Raw genomic sequence first — 22,816 nt, forward strand, 5'->3', positions numbered from 1 at the left:
TAACCAAGGCCATATATGTACCAACAGCCACAGTGCAGCACTATATGGCACCCCAGAAATAATGAATAGCAGAGCACTAAATTCGGACCAAATACTGCATTTGTATGATAAGTAATAAAAGCCCCAGATCAAGCAAAATATAATAATAATACAGACCCCAGAGCAGATAATAAATACAGTGCTCAAAGCAGACATTAATAATGGAGATCTCCCAAAGAAGTTACAGTAGTTAAAATGTACAGTACTACCCCAGAGCAGACACTAATACCGGAGGCCCCTACCGCATTGTTTTTGCATCAAAGAATGTTCTTGGTATAAGAATTTTAAGATGCACTTATATCAGGTATAAACCTGCAAAGCATTTTTAGGGCATTTAACAGCCTAAGAGATTAAAAACCTACTTATATTTTATATAGCTAAATGATTTGGAGAAAAAACATGCAATGTTGGAAATGAATGCACGCAGCTTGCAGCAGAAACTTGAGACTGAGCGTGAATTGAAGCAGCGACTTCTAGAAGAGGTAAGACCCCCTATCTGGCACCTTTTACATATTTTGCAGCAGTGTATGGCACACTGTTATCCTGTAATAAGTGCCTGTGGTACTATTCCTATATCAGAAGAACTTGGCACGTTGTGTGGCATTTGCTTTTATTATAAGGATATCTTGTTCAATGAGTTTTCAGGCTGCTTGACTGTCTCCTTCTATTTGAGCAGCAAGCTAAACTTCAGCAGCAAATGGACCTTCAAAAGAACCACATCTTCCGATTGACTCAAGGACTTCAGGAAGCATTAGATCGAGCTGACTTGCTGAAAACCGAGAGGAGTGATTTGGAATATCAGCTGGAGAACATGCAGGTGAGTGTTTTGTGGCAGAACTTGAGGGCATCAGATTTGTAAGTACACCGGAGGAAGACATGTGCTATTTAATCTCTTAGGCTCTCTATTCTCATGAAAAAGTTAAGATGGAAGGAACCATTTCTCAGCAAACCAAACTCATTGACTTTCTGCAAGCAAAAATGGATCAACCGTCTAAGAAGAAAAAGGTGAGAAACAATATAAAATATTATGCACTAAACCTACCTATTGAATATAGTTATTTTGTAGTAACAAAAACCTCTTTCTTTGCTGGGCTGTGTTGCAGGGTCTATTTGGCAGGCGCAGGGATGACCCCAATCAGGCCTCACAAATTCCTTTGCAGTACAATGAGTTAAAGGTAGCTCTGGAGAAAGAGAAAGCAAGGTCGGCAGAACTTGAAGAAGCACTTCAAAAGACAAGGATAGAGCTGAGGTCTGCCCGGGAGGAAGGTAAAATATTTTTTCTCATATGGATTACAATGGTCTCTGTTGGCATATAGACTGTCTAGTCAATGCCAACTATATAGTCTGTAGAAGGAAATAATGTAACAAGAACTTATCATGGCATATATCCCATTTAAAGTGATATCCAGACTATTAAAGGAAATCGATTAGCATTTTATACCATATATATGCAGTGTTAATTAGGTTAGAAGCAGAACTGTGAAAATATTTCAAGGCATACCCATGAGTAACTGCTATAGTATTTAAAAATGCATATTTCATAGTCCTGCTGCTACTAACAACACACAAAAGTATGGTTTCACAAATCCTCAGGTATGCTACTGAATACTATCTGCAGTTTTGTATGATCAAAACCATAAGCATAGTTTTTTGTTTCTCAAGATCTTTAAAAGAACACTAGAATCGCATGCTAAAAAAGAGAGCATAATCCCAAAACAATGAGGAGGAGACTGGGATATATGTCTGACTCCTCCTTAATCCAGTTGACTTACAGACCAAGGGTACATTGAGACGAATGTAATGACACCGATATTAGCCATATTTCTGTCCCCATTGATGCCTATGGCGCCTGGTCATGGTATGGTGCACATGCATTGTCTCAAAACACCGTGACCCTGCACAGAGAAATATAGGACAGAGAAATATCGCCCCTGGCAAGCACATGTTCTTCTGAATGAACATATGCGGATAAGAAAGGGGGTATATGGCTAAACTCCTGAGACACACAAAAATTGTCTGCGTATTTCTCAGTTTACATAAAAATAGGACCCAGAGTAAGGCAGATGAATGGAGAAAAAAAGCTGTGACACTTTATTTTTCTCTTAAATAGGTTGGCTCACAAATGCAAGTTTATCATTTATCATTCTACCCAAATATTGAGATCACCAGATAAAGCAAGCACCAGCTCTGAACAGTGCCTGCTGCTGGGTCACTTCAGTAAGACATGTACAGCAGAGCTCATCTGGATCACAGTGCTAAGATCTAGTCTCTTCTACTATTTTCCTACTGTCCCTATTATGCTCAGTTATAAGAAGCTGGGAACTCTTGACGGAGAAGCAGCATAGATTCCATCCACCCGGGACACAAACAACCTTTTTATTAGTAACAAGCCCCATGATGCGTCCATACAACATATTATATAAATATAATATATATATATTTGACAAATATAATAAAATACATATATTCTATATAAATAGCATTGCATCTTTCTTTTTTTATGCAGCGGCACATCTGAAAGTGGCGGATCATCCTCTGCCATCTACGCCTGGTACAGCGAGGCAGCAGATCATAATGTCTGCATTGGTGCGGTCTCCAGAGCATCAACCAAATGCTGTCAGCCTGCTCGCTCCTCAGTCCAGTCGTAGAAAAGAGTCTCCTGCTCCTGAGGGTAAGAACGTGTCTAGTAAATGTGCTCCTAACCGCTTATGACGACTCTCCATTCTCTTATTTTCCAGCTGGTTTGTCTTTGCGTTGGATTGACTGAAATTATATCTACCATAAAATAATGTACCATTTTGGTTTCTACAGAGTTTAGTCGTCGCCTTAAAGAACGAATGCACCATAATATTCCTCACAGATTTAACGTTGGTCTGACTATGCGAGCAGCTAAATGTTCTGTCTGCCTGGACACCGTGCACTTTGGGCGCCAAGGAGCAAAGTGTTTAGGTAAGAACAGTTTTCCGATCTCACCCGACCATAACACCTGAAACATTGGTAGGGGTTTGTAGACACACTCTTCACTGTCCGCACAGAATTGTTAACATGCATTTCTATTTGTTTTTCTATAAGAATGTCAGGTCATGTGTCACCCAAAGTGTTCCTCCTGCCTCCCAGCTACATGTGGCCTCCCCGCAGAATACGCTACACATTTCACCGAAGCCTTTTGTAGAGAGAAGATGAATTCCCCGGGGATGCAAATTAAGGATGTGACTGGCTCTGTTCGCCTGGAAGGGTGGATGAAGATCCCAAGGTGCGTCACTCTCATATCCTGAACTGCAGAATAAGAGAAAGACCTGGGTATTCTGGTTATAAGGAAGCTAAGCTGCAGCACCCAATGTCAGCCTGTGATGTAAAAGCAAATACCATGTATAAAAGGAGAGATAATGACCAGGGATTCCAATGGAATATTTCCCCTCTATAAATACATTGTAAGACTTTATTTTAAAAATGTGATTTAGTTTTGGGATCCACATTCTTAAAAGGAGAAAGTTTAAGAAAACCTGTCACCAGAATTTTACCCCTCCCAACAGTAATAAAATTATGTGTCGCCGATGCTCTGTACCTCAATTACAGCATAGAAGAGTAATGTTTTCTCTAGGCTGCCTCTCTCTTGATGAGCAGTGAGTAGCGAGGGGGAAACTGGCATTTCACGCCGCAGCATCTGCGCCCCCCACCACACACGGCACATGGGCACGAACCCGCGCATACGTTTGTGTGAATGAGGCCTTACATGTACAAATGAACAGTTGATAGTAGAGAACACATGTGGAGCAATCAATACAGCAAGTGAGAGTGAGCTAATATCTGTATTGGTATTCAGAAGATAGCTAGCATTAGAGGAACAATTTCTGTGTGCTTCTATAAGATGCTGTCTTAGGCCTGTAATATCGATATGAGTTTCATGTTTATGTATGAATTAGTAATCCTTTCGGTATCCTCAGAAAAATACTATGGCAGGTCGGCCATGCATTCTTCATTGACTTCCTTATCAGTGTTTATTTACGCAAGGGGTTTAGGACTCTTGTTTCCAGTGCTGTGATGGTCATCTGTACCCTAGTATTCTGTCAATTCAGGGCCATAAGTATTTGGCGTCTTGAGCCCCGCTGCAGTTAATTATTGGCCAGCGCGAGCCTCAGTGATGTAGAAAGTTGTGATCCCTTTTAATTGTTATAATTAATATGTTGGATTACTATGTTTGCTCTTATTTTCAGCTCGGGGCAGTTGTTGTATTCCATAATATGATGAAATTATTATGGATTTACTTACATTATAAGTGTGGAAATTTTATGATTTTTTTTTAAAGGTTTTTCTTTATCTTCTTTTTTGTCATTTATTTATTTAATTTTAGAAACAACAAACGTGGGCAACAAGGCTGGGACAGAAAATACATTGTGCTGGAGGGCTCTAAGATACTAATCTACGATAATGAAGTAAAAGAAGGTATCCTGGATCTCTTCTTGCTTATTTTCTTAAAGGGGTTTTATCATTTTAATTTTTTTCATTAAAAAATAGTATAATGTGTACAACAGTTTTTTTTATCTTTAGCAAATAAACACACTTACCTTTTCCTAGCCTGCTCTGCTTTCATGGCTATTATTTGTACTTTTAAAAAAAATATTTTCCTTATAACATTTTGCTTATATTTTTGTCCACAGGGGGACAGCGACCTATGGAGGAGTTTGAACTTTGTCTCCCTGATGGTGATGTAACGGTTCATGGAGCTGTGGGATCCACAGAACTTGTAAATACTGCAAAATCAGGTAAGAAACCAAAATCTGTAAAAGTGAAAAACATCTTTATTGGACATGTAGTGCTTTTAAGGCTGTATTTTGTTATCTCATTCAATGTTAGTTTTTATACGCCTCTAATTTAAAAGATGCTTTAGATAATTTATTTACTTGTCATAGTATAAAGCTTATGGCATGAGAAACTGTTCTATCTATTCATTTTGTCACTTACATGCATAGATAATGTGTTGGGAGTTTGGCTTTGATCACAATGGTGCCTTGCATTCAGTTGTTTTCTCAACAATAAGGCTGCAACATTATTTCTTGCCAAAATACCCTATTGTGAAAGGAAAAACTGAATGATACTGTTCCAGGAAAATATAATGCATTCGAAAATGGTTCCTCTCTAGCTTTCCATATGTAAAGACACCCTAATGTTGCTGTCAGCAGAGCCTCTACGTATTATAGGTACAATTTCCAATTTTATGGCACATATACCACAAATATGTCACATATATATCCTCTTGGTGGATCTTGCTTAGCTACACAGTTTTTGTCTCATCCATGATAGTGAATAACTACTCTGCGAGGTTTGCTGTGCTAGGATATTTCAATATAGTCCATTGCAGGGGATTGGGCAAATGATACCCCCCAACTACTAGAGGTTGATGCCCTGAAATGTGTCAAGCATATTTGGCCTTTGGATTTACCATTAAAGTATAAGATGGGGATGGTCCATTGAATCAGTTTGGCCAATGTAAAGTTTCACTGCATTTTGCACCATATCCTTTAACCACATACTGTCATCTGTCATTCTTGGGAGTCTGAGTCTCATGGTCAGTGATCTGTATCAGATGAGGCCATGGCATCTGAGTTTAACAGCTTGTCCTATGTTACAATGCTCTGATAGATGTGCCATACGTGATGAAGGTGGAGTCTCACCCACACACTACTTGCTGGCCGGGACGCACTCTTTACTTGTTAGCCCCTAGTTTCCCTGATAAACAACGCTGGGTCACTGCCATGGAATCCGTGGTCGCTGGTGGAAGAGTGTCCAGAGAAAAAGCAGAAGCTGATGCTGTAAGTAGGAGAATTTACAAGGAAAAAATGCAGATGTTTGCACATATTTGTTTGTATATGTTGTATATTTTCCTGTTCAATGTTTGATTATTTGTTGCATGTTGACTTTTCTGTCCTGGTTATAAGCTGCATTTCTTTTGAGCTATCAACTAGCTGAGACTATAACTGACTAAAACATTAGACAGACTGAAATCATTATGATCTTCCTTATATCACTAACCGGTTTACATAATAAAAATTTGTTATTTCTATAGCACCATCATATTCCACAGCGCTTTACAGATCCTAGAGTACATATACAAGTTTTAGCAATTTTCTCACACAAAATACTTAAGGACACCTGACTTACAGACAACCACTAGTTAAAGACGCACCATTCTGCCCACTGTGACCTCTGGTGAAGCTCTCTGTATACTTTACTTTAGTCCCAGGCTGCAATGATCAGCTGTAAGGGGTCTGTAATGAAGCTTTATTGATAACCCATGGTCCTCTTGCAGCAAAAAATATTTTAAACTCCAGTTGTCACTGGGACAAACCGATCTTGTAACCCAGGGATTGCCAGTATATTCTATAACGTGTTACCTGCAAATTACACTATAATTTCATGGTGACAAGTTATTTTTATGTATTCCAACTGGAGGAAATAGTTATGTTTTTTTTAATTTGCAACTCTTAAGAAAAAATGAATAAATAATAATAAAAAAAATTATATATATATACTTACACACACACACATATACACCATATATACTTGAGTATAAGCCGACCCAAGTAAAAACCGAGACCCCTAATTTTGACACAAAAAACTGGAAAAACCTGTTGACTCGACTATAAGCCGAGGGTAGGAAATGCATTGGTCACAGCTCCCTGTAGTAATAGCCTGCCAGTCCCCTGTAGTATATAGCCTACCAGCCCCCTGTAGTATATAGCCTACCAGCCCCCTGTAGTATATAGCCTACCAGCCCCCTGTAGTATATAGCCTACCAGCCCCCTGTAGTATATAGCCTACCAGCCCCATGTAGTATATAGCCTACCAGCCCCCTGTAGTATATAGCCTACCAGCCCCCTGTAGTATATAGCCTACCAGCCCCCTGTAGTATATAGCCAGCCAGCCCCCTGTAGTATATAGCCTGCCAGCCCCCTGTAGTATATAGCCTACCAGCCCCCTGTAGTATATAGCCTACCAGCCCCCTGTAGTATATAGCCTGCCAGCCCCCTGTAGTATATAGCCTGCCAGCCCCCTGTAGTATATAGCCTGCCAGCCCCCTGTAGTATATAGCCTACCAGCCCCCTGTAGTATATAGCCTGCCAGCCCCCTGTAGTAATAGCCTGCCAGCCCCCTGTAGTATATAGCCTGCCAGCCCCATGTAGTATATAGTCTGCCAGCCCCCTCGGGTATATAGCCTGCCAGCCCCCTCGGGTATATAGCCTGCCAGCCCCCTCGAGTATATAGCCTGCCAGCCCCCTCGAGTATATAGCCTGCCAGCCCCCTCGAGTATATAGCCTGCCAGCCCCCTGTAGTATATAGCCTGCAACCCCTGTCTATAGGAAAAAATAAATAAAAAGTGAACTCGCCTTCTGACGGCCCCCGGCATCCATCGCTGATCTGACATCGGATCCCGGTCCGTCGCAGACACCGTGACGTCAGCTGCTCGCTGACATTATAGTGTGTGCCGATGCCGGCACACACATTAGAGCAGCAGTGTGCGGCTGACGTCACGAAGACTGCGACGGACCGGGAGCCGATGTCGGGGGGGGGGGGGGGGGTTTGGGGGCGGAAGGTGAGTTCACTTTCTTTTTTATCTTGACTCGAGTATCAGCCATGATAGTTCTAAACGATTAAGTTAAGCAATATTTAGGTTATTCCATAGTAATCTCTGTTAAAGAATTCATAATTTTCTTAATACTGATATATTTTATTCTTGTTGGGCAATTCAACTGTGAGTTTAAAAAAAAATAGCTCCGTTTTTGGGAATGACTTTCAACAAGGGGCCTGTTGCAGTATACCTATTAATAGCTGTCAGTTTTGCACAAGAATTACATTTTATATAATGGGATTGTAAAATAGAATACATTTATAGAAAATAAGACTGAAAAAGGCCTCCTGCACATGATGTGTGCTTAAACAGGCTGCAAACAGAGTAATATTTGCGCCCCATTTCGGTCCAATGGAGATGGGAGGGGTAAGCTTCATATGAGCTGGGCAGCCACCACGCAATACGGGCAGGGGAGTAGGACCTAATCTATAATTTGCTACGTGGGCCCCGTGTTCCACAGCACCGTGACCGAGATGGACAGCTCTAATTATAGAGCAGATCCTATTCCCATGACTGTGCATAAAAGAAGTCAATGGTGGCGGTAAGTTATTACAACTTCTGCGCCCAGCTCATGTCCACCATATACGGTCATATTATGTGAATGACCACCTTTACTACAGTTTCATAGCTGGGTTAGATGTGTATCCACATCAAATAGATTACTGAACATATGATCAGGTTTTTTCATTGATCTCCACACCCAGCAATGTATTCTGCCATTTAGTAGCTTAATGTTTGTGTGTTGTATGTTAGATGTTCCATTATTTGGTAAAGGCACCAGTGGTATCAGTAATATGCGAGTATGTTTGACATACTGATTTCTAATGTTTACACCCAATACTAAATGTCAGAATATTGTACAGTCTGTCATTAGTTCTTATAAGTCATACACATAGAAGGGTGTGTTTACACTAGCTGATCACTAATAATCATGTCACCTTCGTGGCTATAGTTATTGTTCCTCCTCCTTACTACTGCACTGATCATCGACAGCCATCCATGTATATCCATGTATATACAGGGCTATAATCCATTATAAATGATCATGAAATTGTTACTATTTTGTTAGACTTCCAAGTCCAGGAATACGGTAATCTCTGTCAGTATCCAGAATCAAGTCTAGGACGTCTCTGTGGTGAATAATATGTTAATATTACCCAATAGCTAATATACTATCACAAAACACTGATGACAAAAGCATCTTAATCTATAATATTGGTGGCGCAAAGACTGATGTCAGTATCTTCTATACAGTCGCAATTATTTCTACTGGTTGCCGATTGTGTACAGCCTATATATGTGGACAGCCTAGATTTGTGTGATTTCTGCTGTATGAGTTTAGTATATAACTGTATGTTGCTCTTTTCATGACATCAGGATGGTTATATTGGAGGTGACATGTTATGTAGAAAAGGTAATTATCACACAGATGGTCTTGACACAAGTCTGTTGTGTGTGTTACCTCTGTTACACTAGCTGCTGCATTACTCACTCTCCTTATGTGTCACTGTCACTTTGTGTCCTACCCTATTGGTGAAATATCGATGTGTAAGTAGCATGGAAGTTTTTTTTTCTTTGAATCTCATTCCTGAATGATGTTCTTTTCATTACAGAGTACATATGTACACTTTGGTTTTTACATTCTGTGGACTTATGTTTTTGTTTTTTTCCTCCACTGTCACAGAAGTTGCTTGGAAATTCCCTTTTGAAACTGGAAGGGGAAGACCGACTGGATATAAACTGCACTATACCTCTGACAGAGCAGGTAAGCGCAGACACAGATCATCTGATGGTTTTATTGACTTATTGGGGGGTACAGAGAAACATTTTGCTTTATTCTAGGTGAATATTGTAAGTGTAGTACATTTCAGTGAACTGTAAGGAACACCTATATTATATTTTCCTTGTAACCTGTCTTGTATGTCATGTATTTTATGCCTTATTTCCTTACTAGATAGTATTCAAAATTAGAGCTCAGACATATAGTATTTGTGTATAAATCATATTTATCATTCTTGCTTGTGTGCAGATCGGCAGCAAGGAGGGTGTTCTTATTTTCCAATCATCATGCAGTGTAATCTATTTTCTGTGTGTGCAGATAGTTCTGGTCGGCGCAGAGGAAGGCCTCTATGCCCTGAATGTGTTAAAGAATTCTCTCACTCACATTCCTGGTGTCGGAGCCGTGTTCCAAGTTCATATTGTGAAAGAGCTAGAGAAACTCCTACTTATAGCAGGTAACTTAATGATTTTTTCCTTTAATATAGATACTTGTAGATAATTATTGATCAAATTTGTGATGTTTTACATATTCTCCTGTTGATCATGAAAACTTTAAATCTGTGATTATCACACAGTTCTGATTACTCTCCGTGATAATAACGGCTCCTGTGCCTGTGTGTCTATCACAAGGACAGATTGTATCCACTGGAAGAAAACATAGACATTTTCTATAGCAGGACAGCAAGCAGAGATCTAGAAAACCATTGGGAATTGATACAGAAAGTACCGTATATACTCGGTTATAAGCCAAGTTTTTCAGCACCAAAAAGCCTGACAGATGAGCTGGCAGGCTATATACTAGGCTTATACTCAAGTCCGTTTTTCCTAGTTTTTTGTGTTAAAATTAGTTTTCATGTCATAAGGCCTCTTGTAGGTCATGCTTGATGTCAACGGAGCTGCCTTACAAGCAGGGGCGTAACTTGAGGGGGTGCAAAGGTTGCGGTCGCACCAGGGCCCAAAAGGTTTAGGGGGCCCTTATGGTGTCACTTTCCCATTTGAGAAGACTATTACTATAAACCATACATTATAGTCGGGGGCCTGGCACAGACTTTGCACTGGGGCCCATCAGCTTCTAGTTACGCCACTGCTTACAAGGTAGCTAAAAGAGCCGTGGTTTACCATATGCCATCCTGGAAAACGTATTTACATATTTTTCCAGAATCCCCTAGGGGAGCATCCATGGCTATAAGTCTCCACACACCTACAGGGCAGCCTTAATTTGCAGTCTCCCTAAGGCGATCTCTTTCTTCCCTAACTTTTCATTACACAATCGATATTAATTATTGGCTGAAAGTGGACAACTCCTTTAAAAGAAGTACAAATTATGTCTGCTCTGAAATCTCATGGTTTAGATGTTATTTAGATGTAAAAAGATATCTAGGCCCTTTGTGAAGCTCTCCGCTGTCCCTACTGTGACCAGCGCCTGAGGCAGGCTATTCCACAGATTCACATTTCTTACAGTAAAGAAGTCTTGTAACCTCTTTCTGAATTCTCTCTGTCTGGAGAAAAAAGTGTTAATCTCTAGAGGCAACAAGGCAAAATGTTAGCCCTTCCATGGAACAAAAATAAATAAGCGATTATTCCTATAGGATCTGGAAAGAGAGAACCCAAAATCAAATGTTATTGCTCAAACAGACACTAACAGAAGATATTAAAAATCCATTGAATTCGGTAGAAATTCTAAATCTTATATGTTTAGTGAAGGAAGATATATTAACAGAGATCTGAAGAATCCACAAAAATGTCAGTAGACTTCTACTAGGCTTATGTTATTTGTAATGGAAAAAATAACGCTGGATGCATTAAAATTCCATTGAAATCAATGGACATTTTAACAGATGCGTTTTTATCATTTCAGTGGTAATAGTGGATAGAATGGAGTTTTGAAATGGAAACTAGCGGGTGTAGTGACCATGAAGCTGTAAAGGATTAGTTAGAAGTATGTGATATTGTAATTCTGTGAATGTTTAGTGAATAGCTGGTAGCGCTATAATAAAAGATGATAGGCAGAGATAACCAGTGATATCTTGATATAAATCTTGAGTGTTTATGTATTATATAGGAGAAGAACGTGCGTTGTGCTTGATTGATGTGAAGAAAGTCAAGCAGTCCCTGGCCCAGGCACATCTGCCAGCGCAGCCAGAGGTCGCTCTCACAGTGTTCGAGGCTGTTAAAGGTTGCCATCTATTTGCTGCTGGAAAGGTAAGTGACCGTGTTATATAACAAAAAATTAGAATTAATTGTTCAGCGCACCTCCTTGTAGCCAGTGCAGAGTGGTTGGTTTACGGAAATCTGGGTCACATCCAGTATGATCCCTAAAATAAGGAACAGCAAATGTTGACGCCAGCTTCCAGGCAAAAATCTTTAAAACATTGCTTTTATTTAAATCTAATTAAAAACATGATGGTGCCACCATAGCAGAGGACATCTGACGCATTTTGAATCGTTTAGGTTCTTAGTCAGTGATGACAATGTGACTAATACACTATGACTAAGAACCTAAACGGTTCGAAATGCGTCAAACCAATGTTTTAACTACACTTTTTTGAAGATTTATTCCTGGAAGCTTGAGTCAACATTTGTTGTTGACTATGTTACATGTTTGCCAGCAATTATACTGTAATCTTCGGTGTACAACTTGGCACTGCGAAATCCAAGACAAAAGATTTGTGGATCCACTAAATTGACAAGATGTGGGTATTGCTACTATTTTCCTGCAAACTTTCATGCAACATATTGCTACTACTCTTGTTTTATATACAGTATATGGTCATTGCACCGTACTAATGCTCATATTCTGTATATATTGGCACTTCATGGTACTAGTACTCTTTTCCTGTAGATCTGGTCACTTGACAGTAATACTGCTCTTTTCCTGTATATATGGTCACTGCAAGGTACTAATGCACTTTTCCTGTATATATGGTCACTGCACAGTACTACTGTTCCTTTTCTGTATATATGGTAACTGCACAGTACTACTGCTCTTTTCCTGTATAAATGGTCGCTGCACTGTACTTCAGAGAAAGAAAAACGGGTTGTCCAGCATCCAGGTAATGAGAGTGGCTTGTGAATTAATTAAAATTCCACTTTTATTGAATATTCTTAAATGTGTATTGCTACTATTTTCCTGCAAACTTCCATGCAACATATTGCTACTACTCTTGTTTTATATACAGTATATGGTCATTGCACTGTACTTCTGCTCCTTTCCTGTATATATGGGCACTGCACAGTAATAATGCTCTTTTCCTGTATAAATGGTCGCTGCACAGTACTAATGCTCTTTTCCTGTATATATGGTCACTGCACAGTACTACTGCTCTTTTTATTTATATATGGTCACTGCACGGTACTACTGCTCTTTTCCTGTATATATTGGCACTGCACAGTACTACTGCTCTTTTCCTGTATAAATGGTCCATTTACAGTACTACTGCTCTTTTCCTGTATATATTGGCACTGCACAGTACTAGTGCTCCTTTCCTGTATATATGGTCATTGCACGGTACTAACGCTCTTTTCCTGTATATATGGTCACAACACGGTACTAATGCTCTTTTCCTGTATATATTGGCACTGCACAGTACTACTGCTATTTTTCTGTATATATGTTCACTGCACAGCACTACTGCTCTTTTCCTGTATATATGGTCACACCACAGTACTACTGCTCTTTTTCTGTATATATGGTCACATCACTGTACTACTGCTCTTTTCCTGTATAAGATAAGAAAAGATAAGATAATCCTTTATTAGTCCCACAGTGGGGAAATTCACAGCGTTACAGCAGCAGAGAGGGCACAGAGAGTGAAGTACAAACTATGACAACAATAATATTAGGGATAAATGAACAAAAAGAAAAGGGGGATAAAAAGACAAAAAAGAGACAAGCAATAGTTCTTTTCCTGTATATAAGGTCACTGCACAGTACTAGTGCTCTTTTTCTGTATATATGGTCACTGCACGGTACTAATGCTCTTTTCCTGTATATAAGGTCACTACTTTGTGGGGGAAGGGGGTGTGCACAATCTTTGCTGTCCTAAATCTGCCCTGTTGTGGCTTCCATTTACCCCAGTAATAACTGACCTTTACTGATATAATAGAATGTAACTACACTAACTATAAAATCTATTATATTCTTTAGAGATCCTTTAATACTTCTCTTTTTCTAGATTGAGAATGGATTATGCATTTGCGCTGCCATGCCGAATAAAGTAGTGATATTACGTTATAATGAAAGCCTCAGCAAGTATTGCATCAGAAAGGTATGTGTCCATTTTATGGTGAGCAATTCCTCACTGTGGTTAACATTTTTCAAAACAATTTCATAATTTTGTTTTCACTTAGGAAATTGAGACTTCAGAGCCCTGCAGTTGTATCTATTTTACTGGTTACAGCGTCATCATTGGAACTAACAAATTCTATGAGATTGAGATGAAGCAATACACTCTGGAGGGTGAGAAGGGGCATGGGGGCTGAATCCGCGATGAAACACAGCTCAGCAGGGGAACTTGTTAGACTCGCAGGAGCGCTATCACACGTGGCATAACCAAGAGCTCTAAGAAGTAAAAACTTCTTTCCTTGTCCTCTGGCTTCTCATAACAATGAGTACTATCAGCTATTGCTGTTATTATATAGAGAGTTGTAACAACATTGTATTCCAGATAGATGAAGCAACACATCCTATATTTAGGCAGCTGGATCAGTCATTTAAAGGGCTAGATTACTGTATATTGTTTTCTATGAAAATATCAGGCCTACTAGTTGCATCGTGAATGGAATAGATAAAAATACCCTCAAATAACACTGCATACATTTTATGATAATATTTATTTTTTTCTAGAATTCTTGGATAAAAATGACCATTCCTTGGCCTCCGCTGTGTTTGCCTCCTCATCCAATAGCTTTCCTATTGCTATAATGCAGGTGAACAGCACAGGGCAGAGAGAGGAGTACCTACTCTGTTTTCATGGTAACTACCAGCTTCTAATGATTTTTATTTTTTGCTATGCGGTTAGTATTAAAGTGAAATAAACACTGTCTGTATATTTTTTTCCTTGTAGAGTTTGGTGTCTTTGTTGACTCGTATGGAAGACGGAGTCGAACGGATGACCTAAAATGGAGCCGGCTGCCTCTTGCTTTTGGTGGGTTCACTGCACAGTTTGACTAGGATTTAATTCCTATTTCTAGATTTTTATCGTAATTGTTGATATAATTCTGTTACAAGTTATGGGACATTGAGTCTTCTGCTTTGTTTTTTCATGTAGCATACAGGGAACCTTACTTGTTTGTGACACATTTTAACTCTTTGGAAGTCATTGAGATTCAGGGACGTGCTGCCCTTGGGTGAGTCTTTCCCATAAATACCATATTATTTTCATATGAATGTGGCATTGTAAACTCCGCCCATTCTTCATTGCAGCGCTCCAGCCAGGGCTCATTTGGATATTCCAAATCCACGTTATTTGGGACCAGCCATCTCTTCTGGAGCTATTTATTTGGCATCGGTTTACCAGGACAAGCTCCGAGTGATCTGCTGTAAGGGCAATCTGGTAAAAGACAATGCAAGTGACCTCCATCGTGCCCCATCTACTACACGGAGGTAAGTGTCATTTGCTTAATATATCTATGCAGAAAGAGCATATTTTTATCCTATTTTTTTGTGTAGACATTGTTCAAGGTATTCTATCATCCAAATCAAGCATAATAAACAAGGGACACTTACTCATAGATCTAGGCACTGTGACTGTAGTAATCCTCTAATATTTTTTTATCCATGGCTTCTTTCCATCTAAAATCAACTTTTAAAATAATTCAAATGAGCCAGAAGTGCAATGGGGGTGTTACCAGAGCCCCTCTGTGCTATAGCTTCACAGGCAAGTACATGTCTCACCCTCCCCCTGCATTCCCCTCCCCCTCTGCCTGCTATAATCTTACACAGTGGGTGTGGGTGAGATGTGCTGCTACACAGTACAACAGCCTGTCAAGCTACAGCACATAGGGGTTCTGGTCGTGCCCCCCCCAGCCTTTCTAGCTAATTAGCATAATCAATTTTAGATGTATATAGAAGATTACCACAGTCACAATTCCTGGATCTATGATTATGTGTCCCTGGTACATTTCCTTTAAGGGTTGTGGAAGTATAATTACAGCTTTCTCTTCTGTGTGGCAGTCCAAACAAGAGAGGCCCTCCATCATACAACGATCATATAACAAAGAGAATAGCAGCCAGTCCAGTACCAGGAGAAGTCCAAGGTCTGGTCCGTGAGCCCAGTACACCACATCGCTATCGTGAAGGAAGGACAGAGATGCGCAGGGACAAGTCTCCTGGGCGACCGCTGGAAAGAGAAAAGTCTCCGGGAAGGTTATTAAGCACTCGAAGGGAAAGGTCACCTGGAAGGTTATTTGAAGATAGCAGTAGAGGTCGTGTCACTGCAGGAGGAGCAAGAACTCCCCTTTCTCAAGTCAATAAGGTATAATAAGACTTGTACTTCAAACACTAGTACAAAAGACACGGATGGAAGTAAATAAAATCTGGAAAAGGGCAAATAGAATTGATATCTGTCTGTCCTTGAAACGGTCATGAGTATATATCTGCAAGGTTCAAGCTGAATAAGACTTAGGACAAATCAGACCGCTCCAATGTTCTCATGCAAGTCTGCTAATTTTATAGTTCTCCCAGTGAATAAATGCAAATAGAATAATGGAAATACCAAACAAATACCTATTTATCATCCTTTGTTTTATTCCTAATTTATTGAATTGTAAAATATATTTAAAAAAAAAAAAAAATCCTCGAGGCCCCTGTGTCTGGCTGTAAGACTACAGGCTGGAGTCGGAGCCTTCCTGCTGTCCACATCCATTTTCAAGCTCCATCGCTCAGCTACTCATCATCATTCTCTGCAGGCTATATTGGAGTTAGTTTTAGGAACATAGAGAAAATACTTAACCTATTATATATATTTCCACTAAAAAATATGCCCCAAAAATGCCACCCTGATGGGTTGCAGCAGTAATTCAGCCACTGTCTTCAGCAAGCGAAGGCAGGGAAGGAGGGGCACCTTAAAACTTGCTTCTGTATCCTCCATGCAAACATGCATTGAAGGCAGGAGCCTTCACTCAGCTCGATGGGATGCTGTGTGGCAGGTAAATCTGTCCGACACATGGACCCATTGACACATTCACCCAACCGACTTGGCCATGTGAAACTGCGCTAGTGTTCCTTTAGGTACCGTCCCACAGTGTGTAATAGCTGTGTTACTTATATTATAGGCAATTACACATGCTTCAGAAACCATCTGCGATTGCCTAGTTCTAATGTGTTACATGCAACGGTTGATTTTGGCACTATGATCCACAGCAATGATTCACTTCCTGCAGATCATTGCTGGACAATCGCCCTGCAAGGACATAATGATAGTATTCACAAATACAAGATCAAGGTCCTGGCATGCGAATGCTTATTGACAATAGAGATCACATGACCCACCATCTGCGGCCATTTTATGGACAGGAATGTCTGGCTGATGAGGTAAAAGATGGGAGGCTTCACTTTACATCTCAGGAAATCCGGGAAGACCTTTTAAGGGCCGTTCCACACCTGCGAGTGTGATGCGATAACCTCGTATCACACTCGCAACGCATGCTGCCCGGATCGCACGGCCCAAACGCTGCAAACCGGGAATGAATTGACATGCTGAGTTCAGTCCCGGTTTGCAGTGTTCGGGCCGTGCGATCCGGGGAGCATGCGTTGCGAGTGTGATGCAAGTTTATCTATCGCATCACACTCACAAGTGTGGAACGGGCCTTAACAGATGTATATTGGTAAATTACCCAATATCCTGCTCCCCACACTTTACCTCATGTTTTTTTGTAATAGGTAAGTGGCCAAACTTTTTAAATTCACTTTATATGATCAGCCGTCTTTATGTAAATGGAAGGTGTGAATAAGACACTGATACTGGCAGTCTGGAGGCCTCCATATAACCATTCACACCTCTCATGGCTGGATTTACTTGTATATAGACAAGAAAAAATATATGTCAAAGTCCATTCAGCCAGTGCACGGTAAAGTATGAGTCAGCACACTTCTTATAGAGTATAAGGGTATCCAGTACGCAGCCAAATAATTAGGAATATTCCATGGCTAAAAACACTTTTAATTCATATCCGTCGTAGTTACTTGTGTCTGTAGTCTCCAAAATTGTATAAAGCAGCTGTTGATCTGTGTGTTTCTTGTACTTTAGGTTTGGGACCAGTCTTCAGTGTGAAGAAACAGGACACTCCAGCATCAGATAAATGAAGCAACATGGAGGAATGTCTTATTGTCTGCTTTTTCTATTCTGATTGTTTGTAGCGGACCAGTTCCAGAACTTTTTATGTGCCATGTGAAGATCACTAACCAACCGCAGCTCCGCGCCCCTCTAGCCATGTGTCAGCTACCTTCCTCCATACTCTAGGCTTATTTCTGTTACAGTACTAGGTCAATTTTGCCTCTTCAGAAGAAGTAGCCATCATAGAGGGGTTGGTTACATTTTGCTAAATGAAAAACATGAATGTTGTATATTGAACATTTTAGAATATATCTACTTTCTGCTTTACATGATGCTAAGTATTTTTAATAGAGCTTTGATGACGGCACAGCAAAGCCAATGCTTTCCCATCATGACGGTATGCCCACACTTATTTATTCACCTACTACTACGTGATGTTTCTGTTCTGCTTCCTTCCCAATGCTTCTGCTACCTCACTTGATTGTCAAGACTTTTGCTTTACGAAACCATCACATTAACGTGCCAGGGGTAATATGTCTGAAAAGGTGCTATATCTTTTATAGGTGTCAATGATCAAGATCTTATATTGGGTTCTCATTTTTTCGATTGAGAAAGTTTGTAATCTGCCCCCTTCTGATAACATGTGTATATGTGGTAAGCTGGACTTGTACTGACGATGTACATATATATGTAACTATATATTTCTGTTTCTCTATTATGCATAACCGCATGAAAGATCGATCACCCTGGAAGCCTCTTGATTTGTGTAAATGTAACAATCGTTTAATTGGTTAATGCTAATTGAATATGCCCAGTCGAAATTTCCTGGCGATGTCTGTCCCTTCCAATGCTTCCTTAACTATACATGAGGATTGTACATACTTTACCACAAAGTTTATATTCATAAAATTGAATATGTTTCTACTTTTTTAAGGTAAACTGTGCATTTTTGAATTTTGACTTTTGTGAAATGGGTGGAGGGCACAAGCAGGGGAGCACAGCACTCCTATCCATTCATGTGTGAGCGTAAGGGGTGATTGTACGGTGTCGAATGCTTGATTTTTATTATGCTTTGCTAAGATAAAGAACAATAAATGCACTAACTTCAATTAACACTTGCCCTATGGGAGAAACGTATTGTAGGCTGCATGGATTCTAGGTTTTGTTAGTAGTTGGTGTCAAAATTGAAAACTGGAAGCTGAACGTTGATTTTTTTTTTTTTTTTTTAATGTCTCAGAGGCGCCAAGTTGTGTAGCCTCAAACAGTTCTTACACATAGTCACACATTACCATAGTATTCTGTAGTGTGTCAAATAGGGAAACACAGCATGATTAGGGGTCCAAAGTCAGGAGTATTTGAAGAAAGATTTGCAATTTTTACTTTGTACCATCCATTGTGCATTAATGTTTTTGGAAAGCATATATCAGGCTAGTTCGGTGTACTCCTTTATACATTTTGTGATGGGTGTAGTTTCTAAAATAGGGTTACTCTTTAGGAGCTTTTATTGTTCTAGTATCACATAAGCTCCACAGATACAATGTGGTACATGAAAACTATTCCAGTTTTGTTTGGTCTTCAAAAGCCAATCTGAGCTCATTCTCTTTTGGCCCCCACAGTATGACCTTACAGTTTATTCAGTTACTTGCATGTGAGGGATATTTCTAGATTCTTTACTTCAAGTGCAACCAGTCTTCCTGTACCTGCAGATAAAAACACCCCCAAAGCATGATGCTACCACCACCATGTGTCACTGTTGGGATTGTATTTGGCAGGTGATGAGCAGTGTCTGGTTTTCTCCACACACCACTTAGAATTAACACCAAAAAGTTCAATCTTCTTCTCATCTGACCAGAGAATCTTATTTCTCATAGTCTGGTAGTCCTTCATGTGTTTTTCTTGGAGAGGTTTCCGTCACCACACTCTACCATAAAGCCTGGAATGGAAGAGGGCTGCAGTGATGGGAGAAAGTTCCACAGGGTCACCCATTTCCCTACTGCATCTATGGAGCTCAGCCACTGTGATCTTGGGGCTTTTCTTCCAGGATTGCTTTGTTTGAGTGGACGTCCAGGTCAAGGAAGAGTTGTAGACCTCCCAAACGTCTTCCATTTAAGCATTATAGAGACCACTGTGCCCTGGAACCTAGAGTGCTTCAAAAATACTGCAATTTAAAAAAAATGTAATCCCTTATAAGGTGTTCTATTGCACAGGCCTCTCACATTCACTTCTAACCTGAACTTTTTCCTGATTTGTGATTTATGTGAGAAACTGATTCTAAGCTTAAAGGGAACCTCTCACCAGATTTCACTAAGAAGCCCAATGACAAGTGCCCAAACTGTTTTTAGCTACAGAAAAAAAAAACAACCCTTAGTTCTTGTACCCAGAAAATGAACTTTGGGTTAAACCTGGCATACTGCAAGGGGCAGCGAGTCCTATGGGTGTGTGCTATTCCCTGTATCTCTTCTCCCTCACTTCAGCAAGGCAATTAGTGGAAATCTGGTTCCCTTTAAGCTCACATCAGGTATATAAAAATTGGTTGATTTGCCTAAAAGTTAGACTTTGATTTGGAATTTTGATACAGGTACATTTTTAGAAATTTTCAATTTTCATGAATAAAAGGAAAATATATCAAGCTAATTTTTCAACCTACATAAAATACAATGTGTCACACCAAAACAATTAAAAAACATTTCTTGGGAATCTTAGTGTTCCATTATGAGGCAAAATTGTGATAAGAGGCTTCAAGGTATCCGATTGCAACGGATACAATATCAATGACCAAAGCATTGGTCATCAGTATTTTATTTCAAGGAAAGGCTACATTTAGTATTTAGAAGCTTAAACCAGGAATAGAAGAAAAACTGGAATTCCCTCCATCATACTTTTCCTCTACAGGCAGTCCCCTACTTAAGGACACCCGACTTACAGACAACCCATAGTTACAGACAGACCCCTCTGACCTCTGGTGAAGCTCTCTGGATGCTTTACTATAGTCCCAGACTGCAATAATCAGCTGTAAGGTGTCTGTAATGAAGCTTTACTGATAATCCTTGGTCCCATTACAGCAAAAAATGTTCAAAGAGAACCTGTCATGCAAAATAACCCCCCTAATCTAAATATATTTTCATAAACTGCCATTAGAGAGCATTGCCTCTATCCCTTCATTGTCCCTCTACATGCCTGTAAACCTAAGCAATGAGGTCCTAAAGCTGTATGCAAATGACCTGTGAAATGTCCAATGAAGCATTAGCATATTCAAGCTGCCCAGCTTATTCATGAGGCACAGCTACACCCCCAGTGCATGACTGACAGCCTGTGTAATGATGATGTGAGGCTGTATAATGATGTGATGGCTGCTCCATGTGCTTGCTGGTGGCCCTACAGGGCTGACATCACTGCCTCTGACCATGTGACCAGCCTCATTTACATAATAAAGAATAGATGATTTTATAATGGTTAATGTATGAATTAACTAGATAAAGGCTGGGATGGAATCCTTGTGAGCTGCTCCAACAGGAAGTGGTGACAGGACTAGTGACACAGACCTGATGACAGATGTCCTTTAAACTCCAATTATCATTGTGGCCAAAATGGTTTTTTTTGGAATCTACAATAAAATATACAGTTTCGACTTACATACAAATTCAACTTAAGAACAAACCTCCGGACTCCATCTTGTACGTAACCCGGGGGCTGCCTGTATTTGAGATCCACTGCTGATTTTGATCAGAATACAGTCACCAGAAGGCTGAATTTCCCTGGTGACAGGTCCCAATAGGCACTGCCTAGTACATTCCATAACATTTATTTTCACCACCGAGTTCCCCTCCATTCGTATAATATCCACGGCTAAAGCTGACCTGGCTCCCTGCAAGAAGAGGATGTGGGAGGGGAAGAAATTGAATATAAATGAGCAGGGTCCGGACTAAGTGTTATGCTAATTACCCAGCAAATGTTGTGATTTGAATAGTGGCATCACTCCAGGACTTGAGCAGGACTTCTTGGCAGGGAGCCAGCTCAGCTTTAGGGCGATGCCACACATGGCGTTTTGAACCCATTTTTGGTTTTTAAGCAGTCCGTTAAAAAACGCATGCATTTTTGACAAGTTTTACCAATTATGTTGATTAAAACCGTTTTCAAAACCGCATACTTTTTTGGACGGGCTGCTTATAAAAACGGGTTCAGAACGCCATGTGTGGCAACACCCTTAGCCGTGGATATTACACAAACGGAGGGGAACTTGGTTGTGAAAGTAAGTGTTATGGAATGTACTAGGCAGTGCCTATTGGGTCCTGTCACCAGTGAAATTCAGCCTTCTGGTGATGGGTTCCTTTAAAAGGAGTTTTCCCATTTTGGCAATATAACATTAAAGTGTTAATGTTATACAATTTTCCAATATACTTTCTGTATTAATTCCTCACAGTTTTCAGGATCTCTGCATTCTGTCATTTTATAGAAAGCTTCTATGTTTACTTCTAGTGGTCTTAAATCTGACCATGGTCACACAGGTGCAGAGCTCGTTAGTATCACAGAGTCACCAGAGCTGTGTGTTATAACGAGCCGTGCACCTGTGTGACCATGGCCACTGGAAATAAACAATGAAGCTTTCTATAGAATGCCAGCAAGCAGAGATCTAGAAAACAGTAAGGAATGTATATAGAAAGTATATTGGAAAATGGTATAACTTTTCATTATTCAAATAATAACGTTTATTTGACTTTAAAGCCAGAAGCACATGACACTGGTCGGTCTGTGAATCATGCAAAGTGCGCTGGCTAGATTTCATAGCGATATACAGTGATATATCATGATTAAAATTCATATGTTAATAAGTCTAAATTTTGCAAGTTGCTCTGTAAAATGCAGATGAGAAGAGAGCAACTAGCTACCGCTGCTGATCCCCCTACCAGAAATCTTTGGCGTGCAGCTACGAGGAGCTGTGCGCTCTCATCCGCAAAGCCTGCAATCTGCGCATGTGCGGAACATAAGGACCCCCAGCTGCACGGTCACTGCTCCAAAGCCAGAACTGCTCAGACAGCAGGCTCCGCGGACGAGGGCTGCAGCTCCTCATAGCTGCACGCCGAAGATTTCTGGTAGG

At 40.2% G+C, this 22,816-nt stretch overlaps 1 protein-coding gene across 8 annotated transcripts in view; it reads left to right on the plus strand.

Annotated features, from left to right (window-relative positions):
* Window positions 1–18,645, plus strand: part of CIT (citron rho-interacting serine/threonine kinase) — a 73,356-nt gene extending 54,711 nt beyond the window's left edge. For 6 of the 8 annotated variants that reach the window (XM_072146432.1, XM_072146412.1, XM_072146450.1 and 3 more), the window contains 21 exons: window positions 417–521; window positions 716–856; window positions 937–1,044; window positions 1,143–1,305; window positions 2,546–2,710; window positions 2,851–2,988; window positions 3,112–3,292; window positions 4,391–4,482; window positions 4,698–4,802; window positions 5,680–5,849; window positions 9,351–9,431; window positions 9,765–9,900; window positions 11,508–11,647; window positions 13,621–13,713; window positions 13,796–13,904; window positions 14,292–14,420; window positions 14,512–14,592; window positions 14,716–14,794; window positions 14,871–15,050; window positions 15,621–15,921; window positions 17,695–18,645. In XM_072146432.1, coding sequence (XP_072002533.1) covers window positions 417–521; window positions 716–856; window positions 937–1,044; window positions 1,143–1,305; window positions 2,546–2,710; window positions 2,851–2,988; window positions 3,112–3,292; window positions 4,391–4,482; window positions 4,698–4,802; window positions 5,680–5,849; window positions 9,351–9,431; window positions 9,765–9,900; window positions 11,508–11,647; window positions 13,621–13,713; window positions 13,796–13,904; window positions 14,292–14,420; window positions 14,512–14,592; window positions 14,716–14,794; window positions 14,871–15,050; window positions 15,621–15,921; window positions 17,695–17,718 — 2,721 coding nt within the window. In that variant the 3' untranslated portion in view covers window positions 17,719–18,645. Of the gene's footprint in view, window positions 1–416; window positions 522–715; window positions 857–936; window positions 1,045–1,142; window positions 1,306–2,545; window positions 2,711–2,850; window positions 2,989–3,111; window positions 3,293–4,390; window positions 4,483–4,697; window positions 4,803–5,679; window positions 5,850–9,043; window positions 9,081–9,350; window positions 9,432–9,764; window positions 9,901–11,507; window positions 11,648–13,620; window positions 13,714–13,795; window positions 13,905–14,291; window positions 14,421–14,511; window positions 14,593–14,715; window positions 14,795–14,870; window positions 15,051–15,620; window positions 15,922–17,694 lie in introns of those variants that run through there. The other 2 variants (XM_072146441.1, XR_011854881.1) reach the window with 2 other exon arrangements.
* The last annotated feature ends 4,171 nt before the right edge of the window (window positions 18,646–22,816 follow it).

This window comes from Engystomops pustulosus, chromosome 1, assembly GCF_040894005.1.
Source record: "Engystomops pustulosus chromosome 1, aEngPut4.maternal, whole genome shotgun sequence".
NCBI lineage: Eukaryota > Metazoa > Chordata > Amphibia > Anura > Leptodactylidae > Engystomops > Engystomops pustulosus.